General features: G+C 33.2%; 2 protein-coding genes across 2 annotated transcripts; both read left to right on the forward strand.

Annotated features, from left to right (window-relative positions):
* Nucleotides 1-512: 512 nt before the first annotated feature.
* LOC134249673 (uncharacterized) lies at nucleotides 513-1806 on the forward strand (the record flags this gene model as incomplete). Its single annotated transcript, XM_062732002.1, has 3 exons — nucleotides 513-639; nucleotides 909-1040; nucleotides 1372-1806. Coding segments are annotated over 3 exons (552 nt in total), but the record flags the coding sequence as incomplete, so codon positions are not given.
* Nucleotides 1807-12666: 10860 nt separating this feature from the next.
* On the forward strand, nucleotides 12667-14365 carry LOC134249674 (uncharacterized). Its single transcript, XM_062732003.1, has 3 exons — nucleotides 12667-13114; nucleotides 13244-13436; nucleotides 13654-14365. The coding sequence occupies exons 1-3, from the start codon at nucleotides 12767-12769 to the stop codon at nucleotides 14322-14324; spliced, it is 1212 nt and encodes a 403-aa protein (XP_062587987.1). The 5' UTR covers nucleotides 12667-12766; the 3' UTR covers nucleotides 14325-14365.
* Nucleotides 14366-18513: the final 4148 nt, after the last annotated feature.

An 18513-nucleotide genomic window follows, 5' to 3' on the forward strand; every position in this document is an offset into this window, starting at 1 on the left:
TATTAGAATAGCATTAAAAAGAATATACAAATGTTAATAATTGATTTATCAATTTTTTTTTTATTTCCTTCTCCCTTCAGGACTTTTTTCTTTATTCTCATCTTCATTACTAAACCTAAACATAAAAAAAATGCTGGCCTTATAATGAAGAAAGGGGTCTCTTTCAAAATAGATGATTTTAGGGCCACTGGGTCAGGGGTATCAGGGGGTACTTTGACTAAAAATAAATTAATGCTTTGAAATCTGCCCTTTGATAAGCAATGGTGCCTCTTTAAAAATTTGTGAATTTCATGGCTTTTGGATAAAAACACGAATCAAATACAATCACTGGAAAGTTGTTACATGATACTCAGGTGACCTATAAGGCCCGTGGGCCTCTTGTTTGGATAATATTCACTCATCCTTTTTAAATATGTAGCTCGGATTTTAATATTGTAATCGATAAACAAAATTTGTGAAACTTTCAGGATTACATAATTATTATTTCACATTATTATTATTTATTATTTTAGATTTCTTTGCCACCAGTTCGTGTTGAACTGGGCATATTTCATTGTACGCTGTGTACAAGTGGTAATTGCCTTCGTGTCCCCCTCGACAAACTTCCTTCACCAGTATATGCTGTGGTGGAAAAACTCCGTAAGCTTCTACATTTTTCTTCTCTTAGTAGAAATAAATTCCTATATAAGCATTCATGCAATCATACTGCGGGAAATTACCAACATTAAAATATTTCCAAGAATGAGAGATAAATTTCAAAGATAGCTTTTTAATTTCATTTATACTCAACTTGCTGCATAAAATTTTATATGCTTTTTCAATCAGTGCAAAAGAACATTTTATTTGTACCGTTAATTTCTTGGAAAAACGAGCTAGGCTTATATGTCTTGTTTCTGGTTTTCTTTCAGCTAAGTTATTAGAACTTAAAATAACGAGTACAGTTGCCCTTTCATTATGTGTCATTGGCTTTTTACTTCTTATGTTAAACTGTGGATCATCATCGAAGGTTAAAGCCGGTGGAATTGTTATACTTTTGGCTAGTAAGACTACAAATGTTGTGCCTCCAAATGGCTTTACATTATTTCAGTAATACGTACACTGATGATGTGTATATAATTCCAATTGAAAGAATTTTTTTTAATTCATCACATTTAACAGATATAAAAGATTTTTTAATACGCAACGAAAAGCATAAACGTAAATTATAGGATAATAAATAATGACTAAATCTTTTGAAGCAAAAAATTTCGCTAGGGTTAAGCTAAGCATTTTTCAAAATATATCATCAAAAGAAAAACAGAGGTTTCACGATAATGTTAATGATTTTTCCCTTTTTTAGACTACTTTATTATCTCTTATATTCTTTTACAGCTTTATCTGAATCCTTCTTGATTATACGAATGGTCGTTGCAACGGTTCAAGTGGCATTGGACACTGTGGAATCTACACTCAGTCTTTTGAACCTTAAAATCATAGAGATTGAAGTTCAAACACCCTTATCTATCATTCTGTCTGGTATCGGTCTGGTGTTTGTCATACTGGGCATGGTTTGCAGTCGTATTTTATACTCAAAACTACGAGAACCGTCCACAGATGGTCGAAAGATTGATGTTGTTTCTTCTATTCCTACTGTCAATCTTACTATCCAAGAAGGACGTTTTTAATTTTATGTAATCAGTTTCTTTTGGTTGTATTGTGTACAAGATGGTCTATGGGGTGTCTGTAATTGTTACTTGGTATGTCAATGTTTAAAGTATAAACCTTTTCCTCAGAAAATTTCCTACGAATACGAAATAATTTTTTTTATCATCTAATGACATCTAGGCACCTTAGTACGGTGCAAAAATATCTTCTTTTCATTGTAATACTTTGTTATAATTACTTTACTTTCCTTACTTTACTTTCAAACAAAATGTTCAAATCACTATAAAGCAATATAGTTTCAGAATAGATTTAATTGACCTCGAGGTCCATTTTTATCGAAAAAGCAGTTGTCTGTGATTTCACAAAATGTGGATTTTAATTTATCTCTGCTGTTTTAAGAGGTCCGTGTTTTCTTTGCTGCCGATTTATAAGAGAGTTTCAATGAATTTTTGAGCTTGATTGCTGTTCATTATCTGCATATTTCATTTGTATAAAGTATTTGACTTATTTACTCGGTGGGATATTTTGAGATTTCAAATTCTCAAAGAATTTCTAAATATCTACACATGAATATCTAATTTATACTAATTCTCCAAATATACTCTTTTACAGAACTTTTGAAGTTTGCCCTTCACTTCTATGTATATTTTAATGGAAAGTAAAGCAAAAAGTTCTGTAGAGCATTTACTGGTACCCGTAAATTCTGTTCCCCAAACGAAGTTGGGGAACATATTGTTTTTACTCTGTTTCTTATTATGTTCCCCAAACGAAGTTGGGGAACATATTTTGTTTTTACTCTGTTTCTTATTATTATTATGTTCCCCAAACGAAGTTGGGGAACATATTGTTTTTACTCTGTTTCTTATTATTATTATTTTTCTTCTTCTTCTTCTTCCTGGGTACTTTTTTTTCCGGGAGTGATCTTGTAAACTGTTGATCCGATGTAGGTAAAACCTTTTTAGGGTCAGTAGACATGTTATGTAGATTTGCGGAATCAAGGTCATTTTGTGCGCACGTGCTTGCAAGAGCGCACGTGCATCATGTGAAATGACCAATATAATGTATATTGCCTTAACTTTTCTTTTTTTTGATGAAATGCTTTGAAACTCATAGTGTAAAGATATATTAGAACTATAGACAAGATGACATGGTCAAAATAGCAAGATCTCACGCGCATGCACGTGCGCTTTGCTCTGATTGGCTGAAACTAAAGTCTCTATATCTTTCTTGTTTTTTGACGAAATCCTTTGAAATTTTGAACATAGCCATGCATTAGGATATCCTACAACATGGTATATAGCAATTATCATGAAAACATGTGCATGCACGTGCGCTGCAATCTGATTGGCTGAAACTTTAAATTGCTATAACTCCCTTGGTTTTCAACCAAACAGGATAAGATTTGGAACATAGATATATATAATCGACTTCTACAAGAAGGTATGGTCACCATGCACAGGCATACATGTGCGTGTACGTGCGCTGCAATCTGATTGGCTGAAACTTTAAACAGCCATAACTCCCTTGGTTTTCAACCAAACAGGATGGGATTTGGAACATAGATATATATACTGGACTTCTACAAGAAGGTATGGTCACTATGCACAGGCATACATGTGCGTGTACATGCGCTGCAATCTGATTGGCTGAAACTTTAAACAGGTATAACTCCCTTGGTTTTCAACCAAACGGGGTGTGATTTAGAACATAGATAGATGTAATGGACTTCTACAAGAATGTATGGTCATAATGCTCATGTATGCACGTGCGTGCACGTGAAATGGGTAAAATCAAAAATACACTTAAATGACCGTTTTTTTTTATATACTTTTGGATTATATTTAGCATATTAAAATATATAGATTGTGTAGACAATATGATATGGTCATTACGCACATGCATTCACATGCGCAAGTGTGCAATAATAAAATTTGAATGAACATGGTACACTTCTTGGTAAACGTTGTTAAAGTCTCAAATGCATAGAGTTTGTCTTATTTAATTACGCCTACAGGGAATATGATTATAAAAGGGAGTTGGGGAGCGTTTGGGGAACATCTGTAACGGTCCCCGTTACAATTAGCACTAGTTATTCTTATTCTTATTATTATTTTTCTTCCTGGGAAAATTTTGTCCGCGAGTGATCTTGTAAACTACACATCAGACTTAGGTGAAACCTTTTTAGGGTAAGTAGGCATGTTATGTAGATTTGCGGAATCAAGGTCATTTTGCGCGCACGTGCTTGCAAGAGCGCGCACGTGCAAAACTTAAAATGACCAATATATAATGGATATAACCGTAACTTCTCTATTTTGTGACGAAATGTTTTGAAACTTATAATGTAAGGATATATTAGTAATATGCACAAGATGACATGGTCAAAATAGCAAGATCGCACGCACGTGCACGTGTGCTTCGCTCTGATTGGCTGAAACTAAAGTCTCAATATCTTTTTTGTTTATTGATAAAATCATTTGAAATTTTGAACATAGTCATACATTAGGGAGATCTACAGCCTGTAATATAAGATTTTTCATGAAAGCATGTGCATGCACATGTGCTTGCAAGAGCTCGCACGTGCAACACGAGAAATGTCCAATATAATTGATACAGACGTAACTATTAAAATTATTGATTAAATGCTTTGAAACTCATTTTATAAGTATATATAAGTAGTATGCACAAGATGACATGGTCAAAATAGCAAGATCGCACGCGCATGCACGTGTGCTTCGCTCTGATTGGCTGAAACTAAAGTCTCTATATCTTTCTTGTTTCTTGGCATAATCCTTTGAAATTTTGAACATAGACCTACATTATGAAAATCTACAGCATGATATATAAGAATTTTCATGAAAGCATGCGCATGACCGCAACCTGAAATCTGATTGGCTGAAACTTTAAATGGCTAAATCTACTTTGTTTTTTGACGAAATGCTTTGAAATTTAAAACATTGTCATGCATTAGGACATCCTACAATATGATATAGAAAAAAATCATGAAATCACGCGCATGCACGTGTGCTGCAATCTGATTGGCTTAAACTTGAAATGGCTATAACTCCCTTGTTTTTCAACCAAACAGGATGGGATTTAGAATATAGATAGATGTAAGGGACTCCTACAAGAAGGTATGGTCATCATGCACGTGCACGCACGTGCATGCATTTGGAACGAGTGAAATGAAAAATACACTTGAAAGAGTGATTTTTCATACTTTTGGACTGAATGCTTTAATATATTGAATATTAAAATATGTAGATAGTGTAGACAAGATGATATGATCATAACGGACATGCATTCACATGAGCACGGGTGCAATGCTAAAATTTGAATATAATTGGTATCCTTCTGAGAAAACGTTGTTAAAGTCAAAATGCACAGAGTTTGTCTTATTTAATGAAGCTTACAGGGAATATGGCACCAAAAAGGAGTTGGGGAGCGTTTGGGGAACATCTGTAACGGTCCCCGTTACAATTAGCACTAGTTATTATTATTATTATTATTAAGGTCTTCCGTCTTCACGGAAGACCTTATAGTTATTCTATTGTTTCTTATTATTATTCTTTTTTTTTTAGACAAAATTTTGTGCAGACGATTTCTCGTAAACTATTCAATGGATTTCAATGAATGTTTCAGGAATTATAGGTCATTATATGAATTTTATATAAAATTCCGTTTGTTGGAAAATTCGCTACCAGTGCCAAGTTATGTGCAATTTCCTGATTTTAAAATGCAATTTTGTCTTCGAATGTTCTCAAAAACGGCTCAAGATATTAACTGGAGACTTGTTAGAGATGATAGACCATGCGTTGTAGATGTGCAATTTTGCCTTCGTTTGCGTCGTCAGTACTTCCGGTCGCTACAGGAAATGAATTCAAAATGTGCACTTTTTTAACTTTTTTGTTTTTCAATATTTTTCTTTGATATAATTAATGGTAATTAAGATCCTACTGGTAAGGCCAAATATTTAATTTATTTAAGAATTGATCAATCCACACACTAGATATTCGCATTTAAAAATCTGAAGCGTGTCCAAGATGGCGGCGGTCTCCGTAAACTCCGCCATTAAGCAAGTCGGGTTCTAGAAGGTCAGCTGAGCGTTTAGATGAACGGAACTTCTACCAAAAAGATTTATGAAATGTAAAGGATTCTTTAGATTGCTACATCGCAATTACGTTGCATTGACTATAGTTTGATGAGGTTTCCTCAAACTTCTATTGAAATTGCTTTTGTCTGCATCTAATAGTAGAATACAACATGACTACAAGTGGAAATACGATGAATACAGTCTTTTGTTTTGCACCAGGGAAAACTTATCCTAAACCATGGTTATAATTAATAGCTTTTCAAGAAACTTGCCTGACTTAATATTCACTATGTTTCTGAAGTATTACTTTACTTCTGTTTATTTTACCTCGCAGTCTTATGACATATTAAATGAATAGAAAAGACAAAAATAAGAAAAACATTTTTTTAAAAAGATTGTTTATTAAAGGTAATATAAATATTCTTGTAATAAATGCAAGTTATTGAACATGAAAAGTATCAGATTCCTTGACCGTCGGGGGTAAACAGGATACAAAATTCGTGGAAAATCTCACCGAATTCACAGCTTTAGTGTTATTTGGCCGTATACGATATTATATTTGTACCATGTGATAAATATACTTTCTTACGCTCGAAATTCCGGTTATAAGAACATACATTTCTAATTTTCATTGAAGCTATCAGATCCATTAAATAGATCAAACATTTCAAAGGAATAGCGCGAAGAACTACTTGTGACGTTTGGCACGATATAATGTATCATGGCCGACTTCAGTAGTAGACAAATGGCGACAATAGTGCAGAAATATATAACATAGGCATGCCTGTATATGGTTTTGCATGGAATAAAAATTTGAATACATATCGAATAAAGGAAAGAAAACAGTATCATCTGTTCATCACTAATAAATTATCTATCCTAAAAATTACTGTTAAAACTCAAGTACATGTAACAAGTTCCGATGTGATCATCTTGAGCAAGTTTGGCACGAAGATTAACTCGTGGCGTTTAACGCAAAATTATGAATAGTGACCGCCTTTCATTATTCTAAGACAGATGAAATGTTTCAGAAGTAATATACAAGTAGATTTAGAGATGTGGTCCCAATAGCGTAACAGTAAGCGCTTTATATTTCCATGCTGGCGACCCGGGTTCAATCTCCTTTGTTTCCATAAAAAGTTTTATCACTTTTTCAGCTCGATTTTGCGAAAGGGGGGGGGGGGGTGTGTGTGTGTGGTGTGTGTGTGTGTGTGTGTGTGTGTGTGTGTGTGTGTGGGGGTGTGTGTGTGTGTGTGTGTGTGTGTGTGTGTGTGTGTGTGTGTGTGTGTGTGTGTGTGTGTGTGTGTGTGTGTGTGTGTGTGTGTGTGTGTGTGTGTGTGTGTGTGTGTGTGTGTGTGTGTGTGTGTGTGTGTGTGTGTGTGTGTGTGTGTGTGTGTGTGTGTGTGTGTGTGTGTGTGTGTGTGTGTGTGTGTGTGTGTGTGTGTGTGTGTGTGTGTGTGTGTGTGTGTGTGTGTGTGTATGAAGTGTGTGTGTGTGTGTGTGTGTGTGTGTGTGTGTGTGTGTGTGTGTGTGTGTGTGTGTGTGTGTGTGTGTGTGTGTGTGTGTGTGTGTGTGTGTGTGTGTGTGTGTGTGTGTGTGTCGTTGCTCGCAACGAGTTTCTTTCTAGTTATTATTATTTTTCTTCTCGGGAAAATTTTGTCCGCGAATGATCTTGTAAAGTACACATCCGATTAAGGGGAAACCTTTTTAGGGTAAGTAGGCATGTTATGTAGATTTGCGGAATCAAGGTCATTTTGCGCGCACGTGCTTGCAAGAGCGCGCACGTGCAAAACTTGAAATGACCAATATATAATGGATATAACCGTAACTTTTCTATTTTTGGACGAAATGTTTTGAAACTCATAATGTAAGGATATATGAGTATTATGCACAAGATGACATGGTCAAAATAGCAAGATCGCACGTGCAAGCCCGTGCGCTTCGCTCTGATTGGCTGAAACTAAAGTCTCAATATCTTTCTTGTTTTTTGATAAAATCATTTGAAATTTTGAACAAAGTCATACATTAGGGAGATCTACAGCCCGTAATAAAAGAAATATTATGAAAGCATGTGCATGCACGTGTGCTTGCAAGAGCTCGCACGTGCAACACGAGAAATACCCAATATAATTGATACAGGCGTAACTATTTAAATTATTGATGATATGCTTTAAAATTCATATTAGAAGTATATATTAGAAGCATAGACAAGATGACATGGTCAAAAAAGCAAGATCTCACGCGCATGCACGTGCGCTTTGCTCTGATTGGCTGAAACTAAAGTCTCAATATCTTTCTTGTTTTTTGACGAAATCCTTTGAAATTTTAAATATAGGCATGTATTAAGATATCCTACAATGAAATATATAGCAATTATCATGAAAACGCGTGCATGCACATGCGCTGCAATCTGATTGGCTTATGCTTTAAATAGCTATAACTTCCTTGGTTTTCAACCAAACAGGATGGGATTTGGAACATGGATAGATATAATGGACCTCTACAAGAAGACATGGTCATCATGCACATGCATACACGTGCATGTACGTGCGCTGCAATCTGATTGGCTGAAACTTTGAACAGCTATAACTCCCTTGGTTTTCAACCAAACGGGGTGGGATTTAGAACATAGATAGATGTAATGGACTTCTACAAGGAAGTATGGTCACCATGCTCATGTCAGCACTTGCGTGCACGTGAAATTAGTAAAATAAAAAATACACTTGAATTAGCGTATTTTTTTTAATACTTTTGGATTAAATACTTTGATATTTAGTATATTAAAATCTAAAGATTGTGAAGACAAGATTATATGGTCATAACGTACGTGCATTCACATGCGCACGCGTGCAATGCTAAAATCTGAATAAAATTGGTACACTTCTGGGTAAACGTTGTTAAAGTCTCAAACGCATAGAGTTTGTCTTATTTAATGAAGCTCACAGGGAATATGGCACCAAAAGGGAGTTGGGGAGCGTTTGGGGAACATCTGTAACGGTCCCCGTTACAATTAGCACTAGTTATCTCTGTTTTGCAAGGATTTCATATAGTTTAGAAATTCAGTATTCATAAGATTATATATATATATATATATATATATATATATATATATATATATATATATATATATATATATATATATATATATATATATATATATATATATATATATATATATAATCTTATATATATATATAAGGTTATATTTTTTCAAATCCAACTTGATTTATGGGAATACTAGTATTAAAATATTTAAATCTGAAATCATATTTAAGAAATAAGGTATCATTTTTCGAGTTTTATTGAGATGTAAAACGGGTTGGTCACGTGATCAAATTCCATAAAGCCCGAGGGGCTTTATGGAAGATTTGATCATGTGCTAACCCATTTTACATCTCAATAAAACTAAAAAAATGATACCTTATTACTTAAATTTACATTTGTGACTTATTCGTACTTTAAATTTACCTGATTGTTACTTTTAACGTGCGAAATGCGTTATTTTTCAAACCCAACGGCATGTTTGTAATCCACTAAACTCGCGTCGATCCTTTATGACGTTACAGAGAGATTACGTCGAACGTTTATCCAAACGCACATCTATGACCTCTTGACCCCGTACCTGTATTTATACAGTTATAAAAACGCTTGCTTTCAGTAGTGTTATATAAAGGAAAGCATTTGCAAATGTAAATATTACTTTTTAAAAAGAATTAACTACTTAAAAGGGGATCTTATATGTATAAATTGAATAACCGCTAGCAGAATTTGGAATTTTTATAAATGATTTAGTCAAAAAAAAGACTGAAGTTTTAGACATTGTTGTAAAATTGGATGAGTAACATTTTCAAAGATACCCAACCTCATTTTTTATCACTTGAGGTTACTTCCGGTTAAACCGAGCTAATCCTAAATTGCTTAAATTTTATGTTTCTGAAAACTATACATGTAGATCAAAGTTGTACTTTCAAAAGCTAAATCTTAAGAACAACACTGGTTAATAAAAAATTAAAAAAGAACACACAGAAAGACTTGAACAGGCTTGAACACACATAAACAAAATGAACAAGTGTAAAGATAAATCAAATATCCCGGAGATTTTATAGTCTATTCTAGTCACAATAATTATTATGTTTTCTGCAAAAACACATGAAAGAAAAAAAATTGTGACTTGTTTAGGGCCAAAACATTTTATAGATTGAAATGCAAAAAAAATTGCTGCTTTAATATCGGTAATGAAAAAAATGGCTTAAACCCCATGTCTTGTACTTGATTAAAAACTACAATATTGTTTGTAATTATTTTACTTTAAAAACACTAACGTTTTAAGGTATGTCTATAAAATAATATAGGATTTAAATACCTTATTTCATGAATAATTTTGTGAGTACAAGACAATCACAAAATAATTATTACTCCAAGATATACATGTATAATAGTAGTAGTACTTGTATTAAGAGGAAAGAAAATATTTAAACTTTGAAGTAGAATTTCATTAATATTCAGATAGTTGGAACAGATTAGCTACAAATGCTGATCAAATCAGCCACTCTGAATAAAACTTAGAAATGTACCATATTAATGACGTCATTTTTCCAGAATGGTCATCCATCAAGTCATATTCTTTAATGATTTATCACATTCATCTATTCAATTCATATTGAAACCAATTTCAGAACTTTTTTTAAAAAAATAAATTTTTTAGGGCACAATACAGGCCAAACTGTACCTTCTCTCTAAACTTTGAGAAAATCCAGCGGATCAGAATCAGGATATATTGCCATAACAATCTTCTAACCAAATCAAAGGAGTATTGATTATATAATGATTACAATGATAGTTAATGTATCAGTGTCGTATAAGAGTATTTATTTGTATTTTAATGTTTACAATTATCACCAACGATCGATATCACAACAATATCAGCAACAATTCTATAAGTGAGTGCCTCGTATAATTTGCCTCTCTAAGTCTGATATCAATGTCATGCTGTGTTTATCTTATCTTTGAAGAAGATAATATAATATCAAAATTTGATCGATTGTGTTCTAAAAAGCTTGAATGAAATACATGTAAATATGAAGATAATCAACAGTAACCAATAGAGCTCAAAAGTCCTGTAAACAATTCAAATTTGGAGCAGATCGAACAAGAATTTCTAAAACATCAGTGATGGGATCAGATGTCATGGGAGAGCAAACATTCCCCGTCGACCTACCACACTTGCGGCCTACTCCTTGTCATGATGAGAAAAATGAAAATTCGTAGACAATCTAGTATGAAAGTAATGATCAACAATTTTTATGAAAAACAGTTGACTTATTGATAGATTGCCAATGTCATTGTATCGACCCTATAGACCGCGAAATATTGACTTTTGTAAAGACTGTTGATAACTCCTTGTTCTATAATATAAATAGGGAAAGTTGGCAATAGGGAAAGTTGGTAATAGAAAACTTGAAGTTACCACGCTTATCATACAGTTTTTTTTCTTAGGCTTCTATTAATGATTTGCTAGTGAAATATATCCTAATATGAAGCAGACGTGCAAGAATCTGTGTTTAACATTGAATGGCTTACATCTAGCTTCATTAATCCTGTATTCATGCAGTAATAAAAAAAAATAGACAAACTTGTTTTGGAACGAGCTTTGCTCTAGTTACCTTTATGGTTCTCCCATCAAGCAATACAAAACAGTAACCTATTGTAATTATAATTTTAAAATAAGTAAACTAGTAAAATATAACTTTACACTGGTATGTGTTGAAATGATTGTTTATTAAAACTCTGTGAAGCAAACTTAGACTAAGAAAAGATAAAATTTGACAATCAACACCGGGTTAGAAAATTAAAATACAAGTATTAGTTAAGACAATCGCAGAGTAAAAAAACGAATATCTCAAAGATTTTAAATCAATTCCATAGTCATAATAAGTGAAGATGGAAAGTCAATATTTCAACAATATTTAATACATCTATGTGTAAATAAGCAGAAATTAATTGAAAAAGAAATGCCAGCAACAGGAGGTGAACACAAAAAGTTCTTGTTGATTGAATTGTAAAAATAAATTTTGCAGCTTTAATATTTGTATGAAAATTTTGTTGGAATCCATGCAAGACTTTTCTTAATTTGGAACCCCCTATATTTCATGTTTAAAATTATTTAACATGTGTTACAAAACTATTTACGTTTATAGGTATTCTTACAGACGAATGCTTTCATAAAATGAATGTAGAATTTCATCTTTTATCATTACTTTATTTGATTGGGGTTCGGAAGGTTTTGTTTCAGATGGGTTTCTTACAGTGTATTTTCTTCATCTAACTTAGGCTTGCTTTTTCATCGTTCACGCTGGTACATGTTTGTACAGTGAGTCAACGGTAGAGTTTGAAATTTTTATTTCATCATTAACTTTCTGAATACGTGAAAATAAAAAAAAAATCGTCGTCCAAGCTAAACTGGTAATAAAATGAAAGAAAATTATTTAAACTTGGAGTAAAATTTCGTTTATATTCAGTTAATAGTAATTATGTAAGGATATAGATAATAGTTGAACAGTTGATAATACAAGCTGATCAAATCAACTACTTCAAGTCATAATAGTTATAATATCATATTATTCAAAATCTATGATTAGTCGATTAATACCACGTGATTCTGCTATAAAACACTTATAAACCAGATGTTTCCTAAAATAAATTTTATAAACCCTTCTATACTAAAAATAGAAAATTTATAAACCCTGCTATACTTAAAATAGATTTCTAAACTGTCTGTAAGTTAGCTTTGATTTGATTGGATATCACGTGTTTTTTCGGCCAATCACTGTTTAGTTTTGATAATGCGTTCGCCTAACTATTGTTGTTTGCAACTGTGCCTGCGAGGAAAGGATGGCTAATCCCAGTAATCGCTTTGCCACTCTTAATGAACAAGAATTGAAAGAAATTTTCGACAATGTGGATTCTGATAGCACGAAAAAATCAACCATCACAGCTGTAAAAGCATTTAGGGAATATTTAACCGCGAAAAATATGTCGGCTGACTTTGAAAATTTTTCTTCAGCTGAGCTCGATGAAAAACTGTCCACATTTTACTGCGAAATGAGAAACAAAAAAGGTGAAATGTATAGGAAAAGTACTCTAATTGCATATAGACATGGTATACAGCGGCACCTTGAAAAGGGTGGGAAGAGTGTTGACATTCTAAAGGGAACCGAATTCAAGTTATCTAACAAGGCCTTTAAAAGCATGACAAAAGAAATGAAGCGAAAAGGACTTGGTAATGTGGTACACTATCCTGCAATCACTGATGAGGACTTAGAAAAGATTTACTCTTTTGTGACTTCAGACCTTGAAGACGCACAGCTTCTTCAGTACAAGGTTAGTATATTTAATGTGCTTAGATTGAAGGCCTGTATTTTTAATATTAGCAAAACATTTGTTTAACTCTCCTACAGTTAGTGCTCTAAGTTACAAAAATCATAATTCAGATTTACTTTGCATTGCCAGGTTTTCCTTGACCTTATGTTACATTTTGGAAGAAGGGGGAGAGAAAATCTAGCAAATTTAAAGAGGGATGACTTTGCTGTAACAACAAGTGGAAATGGAATCCTGTATGTATACAAAACCACAGATGAAAAAACAAAAAACCATCAGGATGATAATGATAAAGCGTCCGACGGCAGAATGTATGAAATCAAAGGTAAAAATTGAAGAAATCATACCCCAAAAATATATAGAATTAATTTTTTTTTTTCAAGTAAAAGTAAATGTTCATGCAAAAAAAAAAGAAATGATGTTTTGAAATAATAGGAATGTTAATATAATGATTCAATAATAAGAATGTTTTATTTGAATATCTTGTATAATTTTTGTTGACCATCAAAACATTAAAAATGTGCATTTTTTTTCCATTTCAGGGAGCAGTAGATGTCCAGTAAGAAGTTTCATCAAATTTCTAAAGAGACTAAATCCAAAATGCGATCGACTATTTCAAAAAGCCCGGATCTTTCAAAAGGATGGAGTGTTTTACGACAATTCACCCCTCGGTCATAATAAGCTTGGATCAATGATGAAAGAAATAAGTAGAAAAGCTGGTTTGAATACCATTTACACCAATCACTCATGCAGAGCCACTACTGTACATGTTCTTGATGCTGCGCAAATTCCAAGTAGGCATATTATGACAGTCACTGGGCACAAATCCGAATCATCCCTTAAAACGTACTCGGGAATAACAGATGAAAACACAAAACAAGTGATGTCAGAGAAAATCTCCGAAAAGATTCGGGAAAAATGTTTGAAAAAAGATGATTCTACAAATGTACAAGATGTTGCAACCCCTAACTTTGACATCTTGCCTTTAACTGATTCGCAAGAAAATGCCGTATTAACCGATCTGTTGAGCACTGATGATGGCTTCGATGAATTTTTGAAAAACGTTGAAATGCCTCAGAATGTTAACGTTGTTTCGACAAATTCTCAGCTTAAAGTAGAAAACAATGTGAAAGCTTGGAACCAATTTCCAATCCCTTTAATGTATAACTGTTCGAACATTTCCATCAATTACAACATTCTACCTAAACAGTGAATAAGCCTTTAGCTTAAAGTAATTTTGTCATTTTGTTGATGTTACAGATGTTACAACTTACATATTGTTGATCAAATAAATAAATGTTGTTTCCTGTTGTATACTTGTACTGTTTAAATGTTCAGTCAATTATAATAAAACAATTATAGCCTTTTGATATCGGTCAATACATGTTTTTATGGACCTGATGAGAGTATATCGACCTCGGACTTCGTCCTCGGTCGATATACTCTCATCAGGTCCATAAAAACATGTATTGACCTCATCAAAAGGCTATAATTGTATAATGTCTCATTTTCCATAAAAACACTACCACATATTTTCGATGTAAATTTAAACGCAGATTTTTAGCCATCAAAATCTCTGTGCGGGATTAGCACATACCGCTTTATGGTATGTTATTCAATGAATAACTAAGCGTATGAGCATGAATCAGATATCTATTTTTTCTAGGTCACCTGAGTCACTCATATTGCTATCTGTTTTCGTCCGTCGTCGTCCGTCGTGTGTTAACATTTGAACATTTTCAGCTTCTTCTCAGAAACCACTGAACCAATTTCAACCAAATTTGGTATACAGCATCTATGGGTAAAGGGAATAAGATTGTGAATTTTATGCCAAGCCCCTTGGTGCCTGAGGGGTGGGGCCAAAACCACTAAAATTAATAAAATCTTTTTAAAAAATCTTCTTCTCTATTCCTGGACATCAAGCAGTCAAACTGTTGGCATAAATGTAATGAACATTGAGTCGTCTACCAAAATTGTGAAATTCATGGCCCCAGGGTTAGGGGTTCTAGTGCTAGGTTGGGGCAATATAGATTATAATTATAGTGAAAATGCATTATTTCTTTGAAAATCTATTTCTCTGCTTCTGCGTATTAAATAGACTAACTAAGTACAAAGTTATGATGAGCAAGAGTGCCTTTTCTAAATCTGTGAATTTTGTGGCCCAAGGGTCAGGGGTTCTGGTGTTAGGGAGGGGCTCTATTGAATATATAGGGATTATTCAGTAAACCTTTAAAATCTTTTTCTCTGCTACTGAGTATCAAATAAAGTAAATAAGTACATATTATGATGAGCAAGAGTGCATCTTCCAAAATTGTGAATTTTATGACCCCAGGAATAGGGATTCCGGTGTTAGGGCAGGGCTCTATTGATTATATAGTAAAAATGCATTACAGTTGTAATTCTTTGAAAATCTTCTTCTGTGCTCCTGGGTTTTAAACTAATTAAGTACATAGTTATAATGGGCAAGAGCGCCTTTTCCAAAATTGTGAATTTTATGGCCCCAGGGTCAGGGGTTTTGGTGTTAGTGTGGGGCTCTATTGATTATTTGGTGAAAATGCATTTGAAAATCTTCTCTGCTCCTTGGTATTAAATAAACTAACTTAGTATATATTTTTAATTAACAAGAGTGCCTTAATCAAATTTGAGAATTTCATGGTCCCTGTGTCAAGGGTTTAGCCATTAGGTGTAGAGTGGGGGGGGGGCTCTTTTGATAATATTGTAAAAATACATTAATTCTTTGAAAATATTTTCCTTTTTCTTCTGGGTATTATGATCCAAGTATATATATTTGTGAAGAAGAAAGTTGCATCTAGCAAAATGGTTAATTTCGGCTTAGGTGAGCTAAAAAAAACTATAGTTAACTACAGTTTACTATGGTTAACTAAAGTAAATCAAAGTGTCAAAATTTTTGCCAAAGTTTTTCAATGTGTCAAAGTTTTCGCCAAAGTTTTTCAAACTGTCAAAGATTTCGCCAAAGTTTTCAAAGTGTCAAAGTTTTCGAAAAAGTTTTTCAAAATGTCCAAGATTTCGCCAAAGTTTTTCAAAGTGTGAAAAACTGTCAAAGTTTTCGATAAAGTTTTTCAAAGTGTTAAAGATTTTGATAATTTTTTTGGAGTGGCAAAGTCGTCACCAAATTTTATCAAAGTGTGAAAGTTTTCGATAAAGTTCTTGAAAGTGCCGAAGTTTTCGATAAAGTTTTTCAAAGTGTCAAAGTTTTCACCAAAGTTTTTGATAAAGTTTTTCAAAGTGTCAAAATTTTCGATAAAGTTCTTGAAAGTGTTAAAGTTTTCGATAAAGTTTTTCAAAGTGTCAAAGTTTTCGATAAAGTTTTTCAAAGAGTCAAAGTTTTTGATAAAGTTCTTGAAAGTGTCAAAGTTTTCAATAAAGTTTTTCAAAGAGCCAAAGTTTTCGATAAAGTTTTTTTCAAAGTGTGTAAGTTTTCGATAAAGTTTTTCAAAGTTTCAAAGTTTTCACTATAGTAAATCAAAGTTTTCAAAGTGTCAAAGTTATCACTGTAGTAAATCAAAGTTTTCAAAGTGTCAAAGTTATAACTATGGTAAACTGTATTTAACTATAGTATTTTTGTAAGGGTACCTTTCTAATAGGCATTTGTCCACGAATGGGAATAATGTCAAACTAGTGAAAGGAAGAGAATTAAGTGATGTCAAAAGTGCGTATATTTTCATTACTCCAGTAATGTTAAACATAATAATAAGTATAGAATACATATTATACAATGAAACATTATTAATAAACTATAATATCACAGTTATAACAATAGGCATCAAATTTAAGCAACAACAAATATAAATACACTACGATTTATCACATCTCAGTTTATCACAGTGACAGTCAAAAGAACTCTTCCCACAGAGGCTGCGACTGATCCTTCTATTCAACTGCCAACACCAAACCCAGCGAGTCCATAAAATTTCCCTTCTATGTATAGTGGTCGTGACTCTGAAGTCCAGCGGCAGGATATGAGGAAAAACTTCAGATGACAGGAAGTATTCCAGAACAAAATCAATTGGGGATACCTGTCAATGAAACAAGTGTTGTTGGACGTTTGAAACGGTGAGTTGGTATTTATCATGGCTGCTTATAATAATTGGTCGCTGGCAAGTGTCCGTCGGCTGGATTCAAATTTCCTACCCATACATTCTGAATTACTCGGCAGTCAAGTTGTTATTTGAGTATAATTAGCTTATTAACTTCCATTTTGTTGGACGATAAGTATGCAGGAATGTCTTTCGCCTCTTGAATCTGATAAGCTTCTTCTTCAGGAACATAAATCGTTGGAACGTCTTTGGATGGATTTTCTTCTATTTTTGATGTGTGGGTTCATGGGGAGCTGAAATCTGAATTTGAACTAGTATATGATGAGCTAGAAGATGATAATGATGATACGGAGGATATAATAGATTTGGACTTGTACTTCTTAACTTCTATGGAATCTAAAGTTACTGAAGCTTGGGAAATTTTTTTGGTACTTCTTTGATTTGTTATACTCTCGGAGAATTTTCCTCTCTGACACAGCACTATATTCTTTGCTTAAGTTTACATACAGTGGATCAGGTACTGTGGTAGTGTAGTTAGGTTCCCTTGATCTTCGTTGGCATCAGTGTTTCACAAACACATCTTGTTTTTTTAAATTTTGACCTTTTCTTTAACGTTGATCTCACCTTTTCTTTAAGCTGTGTTTTGTGCAATTTTAAAGAAACAATTTCAGATAGTGTAACGTATGTAATCCTTTTAAGGCTCCAAAAACCTCAGCACTATTAACATTCGCTACAACGGACAGGGAACATTCAAGAATGCCTGTTCTCCTGAACTATCTCCGTCTAGGGAAGAACAATACCTGACGTTAATAATTAACGCTGGTGGATATATTTCTTATATTGGAAGTGTCTTACTTCAGAATCCAGAGTTTGAGATATTCTTAACTGTACACTTCAGAACACAATATTCAAATAAACGGAATAAACAAGAAGAGATTTGTTAGTGTACTTATGAAAAACAAAATGAAGTAACTGGGACAATATCTGTCAGGAGTTTTCCGAAAATTTTCCATTAATGTTAGTATTTTGGAAGCAATGATGTCTCAGAATGGAGAAAAGAACTATCAGAGTATATTTCCTAAACCAGGAATGATTTATGAAATATGCGTTCAAAGAAGACACAAGAAACTGTGATTCAAAGAATGACAACAATGTGCTTGTTGAATAATATTTCTGATCATAAGGTATGGACTGGCAGGATTTTATTATTCTAGAGTGCTAATACCTGCCATTAGAAATTTTTATAATTTTGTTTTTGGCTTTCTGATACAGCAGATGTGCACCTTGTCAGAAAAAGAGGCAGCAGAAATAGTTTAAGGGATCTTTGTAAATACAAATGGAAAG

Source organism: Saccostrea cucullata, unplaced genomic scaffold (genome assembly GCF_032062105.1).
Source record: "Saccostrea cucullata isolate Sc308-1 unplaced genomic scaffold, CSIRO_AGI_Scuc_v1 ctg3445, whole genome shotgun sequence".
Classification (NCBI taxonomy): domain Eukaryota; kingdom Metazoa; phylum Mollusca; class Bivalvia; order Ostreida; family Ostreidae; genus Saccostrea; species Saccostrea cuccullata.